Here is a 12,245-nt window from a genome sequence, read left to right on the forward strand (position 1 = left end):
ATTTTTCAAATGGATTTGTCAGGTGATTGTTGAATCTTCAGCTTAAAGAAGAAAATGCTTCCTTCTCATATTAAGCGCACACTCATCCAGGGTGATTAGTGCCTCTTGGGTGGTGCATCATCAGGCCTCTATGGCTCAGATCTGTAAGGCCGGAACTTGGTCTGCAGGTTCATACGTTTATCAGATTTTATCAAATCGATATTAAAGGTCATGAGGATATTGACTTTGGGCACAGCATATACTGCAGGCTGTAGTGTGAGTCCTCTGGCCTCCTGTTTTTTGTTCTGTCCCCCCCCCCCTTCAGTTGCCATTGCCATGGGACATACCACATAGTTATTACTATGGCTCTGTGTCCCCTGATGTAAGAAACTAAAATAGGATTTTTAAAACCGCTTACCTGTAAAATCCTTTTCTTTGCTGTACATCAGGGGACACAGAGGTCCCTCCCTTCTTCTTATACACTTCTATTGCTTGGCTACAAAACTGAGGACTCCCAGCAATGGGAGGGGTTATATGGGGGAAGTACACGCCTTAGGGGGCATGCCAGTGTCCAGCACCTGATGGTCCAAAATAACCCACATAGTTATTACTATGGCTCTGTGTCCCCTGATGTACATCAAAGAAAAGGATTTTACAGGTAAGCGGTTTTAAAAATCCTATTTTTGTTGCCAGCGGTTTAATTTAATTGGCATTAATGACTGTGTGTTGTTGTTTTGAGGGGACAGAACATTTACACTGTTATATAAGCTGTACACTCACTACTTTACATTGTAGAAAAGTGTAATTTCTTCAGTGTTGTCACATGAAAAGATATAATAAAATATTTACAAAAATGAGAGGGGTGTGCTCACTTTTATGAGATACTGTATAAGCTCTATACAGAGTTTAACCTGCATGATCACTTCAACTGTTGGGTGTATAAATTGGACATCTTGGTGCTAAGTTAAGGTGGAGAGTTGGACAAGGGTATATGGATACCAAAACAAGAATGAGAAAGAGGTAATTAAATCTAGGGCCTACAACTGCTGAGATGGTGGAAAGTGTATATAATAGAACCTGGTGTCTAAGAGGCCAAAAAACTCCTGTGAATGGTCACAGCAGTAATAGAGTCAGATAGACCTACCATTCCTGCATGTAGTATGGGAAGAGGTGGAAACAGAAAAAGTATAAAGGTAAGATTGAAAGAAAAGTGCTCCTTTCGATCCTTGCCTACCCAGCTCCCTCAGTGCCTGCCTTTTTATATTGTTGACTGCAAATATCTAAGAGGGGTTCCAAACCATCTCAAATTTTGTCCTTCAAAATGCTGGTCGTTTTTTCATGGAGCATGATCCACGATATTTTATTTTTAGTGACCCTGTCGTTTATCGCTTGGGATTTCCGCGCTCAGGCAATGGTTATTTTAGCAACCAGTGGGATATAAAATATTAGATTACATAAGTGTTCAGGGGTCTCATCCGAGGGGTCAGTAAAGAGAGCTGCCTTTTAGGCATATTGACCCCAGTCACTGAGTAAATGCAAGAATTAATATTGATGCACGATGCAGTATTGCATGCCTTTAATGTTTGTTGTTTTTTTCCTCTAAGAATAAAGATGAATGGAAAACCTTTTTATGCTCAATGTAACTACATGAATGTTCCCCCACAGTTATAGAGTTTACCAGTAACTCTGCCTGTTGGCGAATTTTTGCATAGCAGTCACCAGTCAGACCATATGCGTGCAGTAAAATTATGAGCAGTGTCCCATGTCTAACCCATTCGCTTTGTAAAGACTTAATTTTCCCAGCATGGTTTGCAAAAGCAACACATGGCCCTTGCTGTTGTGTGTGACCTGGATCATGAAATCACCATTTTATATAGTTACTTTGAATCGCATCGGTTTTCAGTTCATCCGGTCTTCATACCTTTGACCCCTTTATTTTTGGATAACTGACTTTCCTGCATCGTTTTGTTGGACACTTCAGATTCAACATATCCAGGTTGCACAACTGGCAAGTCCTGTGATGCCTTATTCCAGACCAATAGAGCATAAATGTTGTAGTAGAAACAAGTTATAGCTGTGCAAATCCTTCTGCATGATCTCAGATCCCTTTGTGGGGGATTCAGGGAGAATTCTGACAACTAGTGAACACAATTGCTCAGTGATTTATTAAATCATTATGTAACACAAAACAAACACACAAAACTGAGCTTATGCAGCTTGTCCCCTAGCCTCTGTTCCATCAGGAGTTGGTTTGGGGACAGTGGAAGACTGAGAGGATCAGAGAAGACAGAATCACAACAGCCTTTTTACACAATGCAGGGGGTTAACCCCTTAGGTTCCACAGTGAGTATAACGAGCATGCTTTACTGCATATACAGACTGATTTTTCTGTTGTGGGTTAGTAACACTTTAAGCCCAACACAGTGATCAAAATTTTGCAGAAATAATTTTATACAAGAATATAGGCAAAAATATACTTTGGGCCGGAATGCCTAGGCACCAGCAAGTTTTCTCTATAAAAAATGCTTTTCTCTGCGATAATTTTTTGATGTCTTTGCCAGTATTAAAAATTAATTTTTAATATTTCAACATAACCTTATGCAGATGATTTGATTTTCCCAAGGATCACTCCAAGTGTCACTAGGAATGTCACTGTTATGTACTATGCTCTGTTTACGTGTTACTGTAAAATAGATTTCTGTATTAAGAAAGGCCACCTATTAATGGTTGCTCCCTTCCCACAGTTTACAAAATGAGGATCCTTTGCCAGAGGGCTGGGAAATCCGCTACACAAGAGAGGGAGTAAAGTATTTTGTAGATCACAACACAAAGACCACCACTTTCAATGACCCTCGGACTGGAAAGTCTTCAGTGTAAGTAATGGCAAGCATGTTCACCTGTCCCATTCAGCTCCAGGAGTGAAATACAGTTATTGTCAAATCCTTTAAAGACAAAAGTTAGGAGGGTACATGTGTGCGTTTTTGGCATTGATGGTTTTTCAGCGCTTTCCCATAGATGGTCTTTGTCCCAATGCAACAGTCAGTACATATTCATTGCACATTTGGGCTCACCCTGAGCTTTGCATACAGTGTACTCTCTGCTGTGTGCTGTGACCTGGCTGAAATTCCATACAATTCCTTCCTGTGATGAAGCAGACAAAATGCAGAGTGACACAAAGTGGCTGTGCGTGTTGCAGAAGGTTTCTGTAGAAAACATGCTCATCACAATCTTCCTAACTGTATAGTTACTTACAAGAAAAAGAAACCAGCTTTCAACCATGATATTTTTTTCTGTGAAGAATATACATAATATATGTATATCTCTCTTCTGTCTGAATTACATTTTATTTTTCTTTAGCTCATTCAGTCTGTTGCTTCATTTCATACCAATGTTGTCACTTACCCTGCATTGGAAAAACTTTTATGTATAGCTTTGTAAAGACCTTTCTAGTGTATATCATTGTTTAGAATCTACATACTGTGCTCAGTGCGTAATAGGGGCAAGCTGTTCTGTTTAATCACTTTTCTCCTGCTTTCAGTGGGATATGTAACAGTGTGAATGGGGTTTGCTTTGCTATCTCCAACTAGAGATATAGAAAGTTTATTTTTTATTAGTAGTCTTGCACATTACCTTTCTGCATTCATATTGGAGAATGTTTAGGGTATCCTGCATCTCCATACATGTAGTAAAGAGAACTGCAGGTAATGCCACGTTCACAGCATTGGTTGGCAGTTTTATATAAGTAATTATATACCACATCCGTTTTAAAACCTGCACATAAAATTATTCCCTTTAAACAGTCTGGGCCAAATCTGACATTCCTCTTCTACATTTAAAAATCAGCATTTGTTTTTTGCTAGAAAAACACTTAGAACCCCCAAAAATTTTATATATTTTTTTTAAACCAAGGCCCTAAAGAATAAAATGGTGGGTGTTGCATATTTCTAGATTACACAATATTTCCTCAAGAAAACTGTAGTGCAGGGGTGCCCAACCCATGGCCTGCAGAGCCCTCTGATGTGTCCCATGACCTCAAACAAGTAAAGGTGCATGCACGTGCTCTGGGATGATGGGTCGGCAAGCCCAGATGGCAATCAATGTGTTGTTGACCCACCAACCCAGAGCATCAGAGTGCATGGAGCTGGTGCCGGCAGCGGAGGAAGCAGGTGGTCATTGACGGAGCAGGAGTCTCATAAGCTGATGCATCCTCTGTAGCCCCGACTCCTGTCCCAAGCAGTGATACAAAGTGCACTTTGCCTAGGAGCTTTCTAGCATCCTGAAGAGTGATTCCAGCAGAAGCTGGAAGAAGAAAACGTCAGTGTATTAAACATCACATACACTGAGCTTTTGCAATGTGCAGATTAACACTTAGGGCCGGTTCACACTGCGGCGCGAGGCGAGGCGACACGGCTCGCCTCGCCTCGCTCCCGCAAGTCGCCCCCATTCTGTACAATGGAACCGTTCTGAGAGGAGCGACTCGAGTCGCTCCGACTCAGAAAAAAGGTTCCTGTACTACTTTGGGGCGACTTCGGGGGCGACTTGCATTGACTTCTATACAGAAGTCCTCTGCAAGTCGCCGCTGAGGTCCGTGCAAGTCGCGGCGAGGCAAGTCGGAGACGCCTCGCCGCGCATCGCTGTGTGCACCGGCCCTTACAGGTGCATCTCGTAAAATTAGAAAATTATCAAAAAGTTTCATTTATTTCAGTAATTCAATTCAAAAAGTGAAACTCATATATTTTATATAGATGCGTTACACACAGAGTGATATGTTTCAAGCATTTTTTTTATTTTGATGATTATGGCTTACAGCTAGTGAAAACCCAAAATCCAGCATCTCAGAAAATTACAATATTAGATAAAACTAATAAAATAAAGGGATTTTTAATATAGAAATGTTGGTTTACTGAAAAGTATGTCCACGTATAGTAAAGTATGCACGCAATACTTGGTCGGAGCTCCTTCAATGTGATATGGCATGGAGGTGATCAGCCTGTGGCATTGCTGAGGTGTTATGGAAGCCCAGGCTGCATTGATAGTTTTGATAGTGACCTTCAGCTGTTTCTCATCTTCCTCTTGACAATACCCCACAGTTTATCTGAGGTTTAGGTCAGGCATGTTTCCTGGCCAATCAAGCCATCATTATTAAACTAGGTATTGGTACTTTTGGCAGTTTAGGCAGCTACCAAGTCCTGCTGGAAAATGAAATCCGCATCTCCATTAAGCTGGTCAGCAGAGGGAAGCATGAAGTGCTCTAGAATTTCCTGCTGCACTGACTTTGGACTTGATAAAACACAGTGAACCAACACCAGCTGATGACATGGCGCCCCAAATCATCACTGACTGTGGAAAATTCACACTGGACCTCATGCAACTTGGATTCTGTGCCTCTCCAATCTTCTTCCAGACTCTGGGACCTTGATTTCCAAATGAAATGCCAAATTTTCCAGAGTCCGTGATGATTTGGGGAGCCATGTAATTTGCTGGTGTTGGTCCACTGTGTTTTATTAAGTCCGAAGTCACTGCATACTAAACTGTACATGGACATACTTTTCAGTAGGCCAACATTTCTGTTTTAACCCCCCACCCCCCCCCTTTTTTTTTATTGGTTTTATGTAATCCAATTTTCTGAGATACTGAATGTTGGGTTTTCACTAGCTGTAAGCCATAATCCTCGAAATTAAAAGAAAGATGCTTGAAAGATATCCCTCCGTATGTAACGCAACTATATAAAATATAAGTTTCACTTTTTTAATTGAATTACTGAAATACATTACCTTTTTGATGAAATTCTAATTTTATGAGGTGCACCTGTCTAAAAAAAGGTTATTAGACTTTCACACTGATCTGCGAGTGCAATGCAGTGCACCTATGGCGTCCCCTGTGGGTTAGCTGCACTGAGCCATAGACTTCTATTATAGCCTGCGGGTTTGGTGCGCTTTCTGAAAATGCACCAAAACTTCTGGATGCAGCCACAAGATGTAATAGAAGTCTTTGGCTTAGTGCAGCTAACCTGGATGAAAGCCACAGGAGCTCTGCACTGTACCCACGGTCCTGGTAAACCGCAGTGCATCAGTATGCAAGCAACCTTATAGGGGGCTCAGAACAGTAAGGGCTTATTTCTATTTGTGTTTTGGGGACTGGTAAAATGCCATCGTTTATTGTGGTCTGCAACTTGTTACCAAATCACTTAAGTGGCCCTCACTCTTTAAAAGGGGGAGAACCCCTGTGTAGTGAGAAATATGTTGGTAACCATGCAGATCAAATGGCCTTTTTCTGTCCTAAATTGCTAAAACTTAGATTACACATACAACTATATCATTTAAATAATTACCGTATTCCACTCCTCCTCTGTTAGTACTGTCATAGAGACAGGGAGCAAATCTCCAAGGATAAAGCTGCTGCTGTGCCCAGAATGATTTGAAGGGTCCATCCTGTAATGTTACCTAGTAAAGTATAGATTTGCATCAGCAGTGACAGAGAAAATTTAGCTCTCCATTCTAATGTAAATGTCTCTTAGATTAGTTTCTGTTTTTACTTTGGTAATGAAGCTGCCTTGGAGTACCCCAATAAGAATTGGAAGTTATATTAGTATGGTGTGTGTAATGACCTATGTTCACTCCAAGGAGAAGGTCTACCTTTGGGTAATTATTTGCTTAATCATATGGTGTAAGAGTCAGGCCTTGAAACAACCTTGACTGACACAAGGGAGTTGTTTGTGTGTTTTGCAGTGAAAGGTCATCTGGGCTACACCGTGCCTTGCAGCTGATTTGTGATGTAAAGCTGCAAGTGTTCTTGTGGGCTTCTGCTCACCTTTACTGATTTGTTTCTCTGTTGCAATCACAGTGAATGAATGGGCATGCAGCTCTGTTGCGGCTGGCACAGATGTATTCTGCATACCTATATAGAAGCCAGATCTAGAGCGTTTGATTGTTATTTTGGGAAATGGTTTGAAATGAGCATACTTCAGATAATAAGACAAGAGGATTTCCTTTAACAAGCATTTGTGTCACTAAAGCTGAGTACACACTGTCCTGTCAGTGTGTACAGCAGTGTGTACAACAGAAGTTGGTTTAACAATCGTTCTGTTGTTGAAGGGACATGCTGGAAAACCGACACCCAAATAGTGCTTTCAGCCAATGGCTGCGACTGCCGCTCAGTGTATTCTGGTGGGGGAAGGTAGAATCCCCCTGTCGGAATACAATAGCACAGTGGGAGGAATCACCACACCAACATCACTTGTGTTGGTACAGTGATCAGTTATCAGCTATCAGTGTTTTGTTTAAGCTGCTGGGTTGAATGAAAAACAACGTGCAGTGTGTACTGAGCTTTAGATTTGTCTTCTCTTCAGATATTACAGGTTTGATATCATAGAGGTTTATTTTGTCTTCCAGGGACTACAGTAGGGAGTTTTTAGCCACACAAGTTACCATGTTCACCTTTGTGCCGCATTTGCTGTGAGGGAGATTCACTATGCCTGTTGATATTCCTGCCTCCTTGTAATGTCACCAGTTAAATTCCAGACCTCTCTTCTTCCTGTGGCTTCCATTTGTTTGGAATGAGCAGTGCATGCTACTTGCAATTGTGCACTGCTCTATGCACGCTGCAAATCCCATAGTTCCTAGTCTAGCTTGTGCACAAGCAAGAGGGGATGGCTACGTTCCTGCATACAGTGCGATCGTGGAGAGCGAACATAGCCATTCACTAATGAGGAAGTCAGATCACAGCTTAAAAAAAGGAATTCGGAGATCTGAAGTAGGCTGGAAGCAGAAGACATTTATTTTATTTTTTTCCCCCAGAGTTTAGTGTCGCTTTACTAATTGAAGGATCTGTATAACTGCTGGTTGGTCAGTGCACTGATTGCACAGTGAAGGATCTGTGTATTGGGGGTGGTTGCACAGTGAAGGATCTGTGTATTGGGGGTAGTTGCATAGTGAGGGATCTGTGTATTTAGGGGTGGTTGCACAGTGAAGGATCTGTGTATTGGGGGTAGTTGCACAGTGAAGGATCTGTGTATTGGGGGTAGTTGCACAGTGAAGGATCTGTGTATTGGGGGTAGTTGCACAGTGAAGGATCTGTGTATTGGGGGTAGTTGCACAGTGAAGGATCCGTGTATTGGGGGTAGTTGCACAGTGAAGGATCTGTGTATTTAGGGGTGGTTGCACAGTGAAGGATCTGTGTATTGGGGGTGGTTGCACAGTGAAGGATCTGTGTATTGGGGGTAGTTACACAGTGAAGGATCTGTGTATTGGGGGTGGTTGCACAGTGAAGGATCTGTGTATTGGGGGTGGTTGCACAGTGAAGCATCTGTGTATTGGGGGTGGTTGCACAGTGAAGCATCTGTGTATTGGGGGTGGTTGCACAGTGAAGCATCTGTGTATTGGGGGTGGTTGCACAGTGAAGCATCTGTGTATTGGGGGTGGTTGCACAGTGAAGGATCTGTGTACTGGGGGTGGTTGCACAGTGAAGGATCTGTGTATTTAGGGGTATTTGCACAGTGAAGGATCTGTGTATTTAGGGGTATTTGCACAGTGAAGGATCTGTGTATTTAGGGGTGGTTACACAGTGAAGCATCTGTGTATTGGGGGTGGTTGCACAGTGAAGGATCTGTGTATTTAGGGGTAGTTGCACAGTGAAGGATCTGTGTATTTAGGGGTGGTTACACAGTGAAGCATCTGTGTATTGGGGGTGGTTGCACAATGAAGGATCTGTGTATTTAGGGGTGGTTGCACAGTGAAGGATCTGTGTATTGGGGGTGGTTGCACAGTGAAGCATCTGTGTATTGGGGGTGGTTGCAGCATGGGTTATATTTGCAAAAAGCTAATACTAACTTTTTTTTTTTTTTTTCTCTTTATCTCTTCTAGAACTAAGGGGCCTCAGATTGCCTATGAACGCAGTTTTCGGTGGAAGCTTGCCCACTTTCGTTATTTGTGTCAGGTAATCATTTTTTTTAAAGTCTCTTGAGGATTACAAATCTTAAGCTAGATTGACAGAATTGTGCTTCTTTTCTGAAATGTGCTGCTGCTGGAAGGTGCTGGCATTGATAAGGAAGATGTCTTCCTTGTAATCCTCTCTGTTAGTCAGGTTATTTAAATATGTTCTGCTGTCTAAATCCATCTTAGCAGACCTGCCCATAATGACTTGACTGTGCATTTCTTTGCAGTCTAATGCATTGCCGAGCCATGTCAAGATTACGGTTTCCAGGCAGACGCTATTTGAAGACTCCTTTCAACAGGTAAATCAGCATTTCCATTTATACATTGGGGATCAACTAATAAATCTCCCAGTTTTTTCAGTGGGAAGCCATAGAACCTCTCTCGGGAAATTTACTGCATCTGTTCCCTGTTGGAAAATTTCCCCCCAACCTCCTGTGCTGTTGACAGAGTCAGAGAAAAAAGTAATATTGTGAAAACCATAACAAACCACTTAAAGCGGTTCTCCACTCTCGGGGAAAAAAATAATAATTAAGTCAGCAGTAGTGTTAATTTTGGCAGCAAATTTCAATTTAGTTTTAGTCTTAGTCATAGCTCTAAAATTGCATTTTAGTTTTAGTCCCATTTTAGTCTTCTGCGATTGTTCTTAGTTTTAGTCGACTAAATCTCCTGCACACAGAAGGTTTTTTACCTTCAAGCATAGAATGCATGAAGATTCAAAATCTTGTGTCTTTGTAACCACTTTAATAAAGATTGTGCTGAACTTAGAATGCAGTAGTCAGGAGAAATAAATGAAAAACGCAGTGAGGGGAATTTATCAAAACTGATACAGTCAGAATTTTGAACAGCTGTTCATGGCAACCAATCAGCTTCTATCTTCAGCTTGTTCAGCTTTAAAAATGAAAGCATAGCTGTTCCACATTCTGTTGGTTCTAGTTTTGATAAATTCCCCTAAGGGCTCATTCCGACAGGTGCTGAGACAGGTCCTGTATGCCTTTGCTGCATCTGCATCCACCAGAAAGCTTCACCTATAGAAGTGGGTGCACAGATCTGAATGCAGACACTGTGCGTTTGGATACATGCATCCCTTCCTGCTCTGCATGTCAAATTTTTACATTTGCCTATGTCCATGCAGCTGCTGCGTCCAAATTGACTTTGACTGGACTGCCTGCACAGGGATGCACAGAACAAGTATCCCCATGCGGTACACAGCCACCCCACTGGGCATGGATGCATATGCTCCATGCGAATGAGGCCTAATTGTCATGTGGGCCAGATAGCAGGAAAGAGGAAATGTCAGGTAATTAAAAGAGAAGTATGGGAATTTTAAGAATCATGCTGGATGCTGCATTTGACCCCTGCCGGCTCTGAGAACCGAGTAATCAAACACAGACAATCACTCCCAGAGCAGAGAGCTGTCATAGTCCAGGGCCTCTAGACACCCCCTCACCTAGTCCAGTATCTCATTTGTCCCCCCCCCCCCCCCCCCCCGGGCCTTTGCCACACCAACTACCATTTCCTAGTCAGTGGCCTCCTCTTCACTTCTCTCCCAGTCCAAGGCCTCCTTTACAATCCTCCCCAACTTAGGAGCCTCCTCTGCACCCTACTCTCTCCAAATCCAGGTCCATAATTAACCCCACTTTTCAAGTTCAGGGCACCTGTACACCCCCCAGTCCAGGACCTCCTGTGTACTCCCCTCTTAGTCCAGGGCCTCCTCTGCACTCCCCAGTCAAGGACCTTCTGTGTACTCCCCTCTTAGTCCAGGGCCTTCTCTGCACTTCACAGTCAAGGACCTCCTGTGTACTCCCCTCTTAGTCCAGGGCCTTCTCTGCACTCCCCCACGCCCCCCCCTCAATCCAGCACCTCTCTCTGCACCCCCTCCAGTCCAGGGACTCCTCTGCACCCCCTCCAGCCCAGGCCCTTCACTGCTACCCCTAGTCCAGGGTCTCTTCTGCACCCCCAGTCCAGGACCCCCTCTGCCCCCCCCTCCCCTGACCAGGGCCTTCTTTGAAGCCCCCCCCCTTCTCTGGGGTGCCTCACGCAGAAAAGACATAGGCTGTTTGGGCACTAGGCAGAACTAGGAGGGAAACCTGCTTGTCCATTACACTTGATCAGGCGGCAGTGACGCCCATAGAGTCGTGGTTTCCAGTGCGGGTGGGGGCGTCACCTGGGGCAAATGCCCCCCCCCCCTAGTTTCGGCCCTAATAACAGGACACTTGTCCAGGGATCCAGCTCCATCCTCACTCAAGTTAGTTCAATAGCCTTAGGGTTCCTGGTGCTGGCATCTTAACTGTGGGCAGCCGGCTGTGCTGCTTGCGGCTACACAGTCTGCCCACTCTGTAAGCCATGCTGTGCTTGTGAATGGTCCTGCAGTCTTCTGGGATCTGTGACATGTCCCAAAAGGCTGTGGAGAGGAGAACTGTTTGAGAAAGAAGTTTGGAGGGTGGGGAGCTGTAGACAAAAGGTTTTTTACCTTAATCCATAGAATGCATTTAGATGTGATTTTTGCTAGTGGCTATTATAGTCGCTAGCATTAATAACTGTGGCTCTGCAGAAGGGATTCCCCCATCAGTGCTGACTGTATTGATGGGAGAATCAAGCACTTTTCTTTTCTTGGGGGGGGAGGAATCACTCTGGCTGGCTTACATGTCTGTACACAAACAAACCTGTCTGATAAAGATCATGTAATTCATAAAAACTTAATTATAACTTAAAAAGCAAGTTATTACCATGGTAGCATCTGATGGTTTAACTGTTGTTCAGTGCCATTTCTGTAACTATTACTCTGAGGAAAGCAGGTGCTTTGTGACAAAGCATTGCTGTTCACAATATGTCCAGAGGAGGATAGTGCCTAAAATGGTAGTAAACTCCTTTTTTTTTTTTTTTTTTTTTTTTTTTTTTTTTTTACTTGTACCTACAGGTATGCGTATAATGAGGCTTACCTGTAGGTACAGTGAATATCTCCTAAACTTACCCTCTGTAGGATATATTCTCACTGTATGCAGCTGGTGATGTCACCGGTACATGCGCTCTGAAGGGACACAATACCCGTGTCATCCCTTCAGAGTTCTGTGCTGTGGCCCGTAACTCCCACTTGCATGCATGGGAGTGACATCATCGCGGCTCAGCCAATCAGGCGGCCGGAGCACGTGAACCCGGAAGGAAGACTGGGTGAAGATAGAAGCCCTGTCAGCGGTGACAGTGCCCTGCTGGAGGGCTTCTTTCTAAGGTAAGTATTTCATAATGTGCTAGTATGCAGCATGCTAGCACATTATTCCATTGTATTGCAGGGTTTAAAAAAAAGTGTGGTTTACTACTACTTTAATGGGATCGTTG

The 12,245-nt window shown here is 43.3% G+C and overlaps 1 protein-coding gene across 3 annotated transcripts in view; it reads left to right on the forward strand.

Moving 5' to 3' along the window:
• The window catches only part of WWP1 (WW domain containing E3 ubiquitin protein ligase 1), a 263,487-nt gene that overhangs the window by 223,184 nt on the left and 28,058 nt on the right, over positions 1 to 12,245 (forward strand). For all 3 annotated transcript variants that reach the window (XM_077492977.1, XM_077492978.1, XM_077492979.1), the window contains exons 13-15: positions 2,724 to 2,852; positions 8,841 to 8,913; positions 9,140 to 9,211. In XM_077492977.1, coding sequence (XP_077349103.1) covers positions 2,724 to 2,852; positions 8,841 to 8,913; positions 9,140 to 9,211 — 274 coding nt within the window. The remainder of the gene's footprint in view (positions 1 to 2,723; positions 2,853 to 8,840; positions 8,914 to 9,139; positions 9,212 to 12,245) is intronic.

Source organism: Lithobates pipiens, unplaced genomic scaffold, assembly GCF_037356315.1.
Source record: "Lithobates pipiens isolate NorthernLeopardFrog02 unplaced genomic scaffold, aLitPip1_a1.2 Scaffold_19, whole genome shotgun sequence".
In the NCBI taxonomy this organism is placed as follows: domain Eukaryota; kingdom Metazoa; phylum Chordata; class Amphibia; order Anura; family Ranidae; genus Lithobates; species Lithobates pipiens.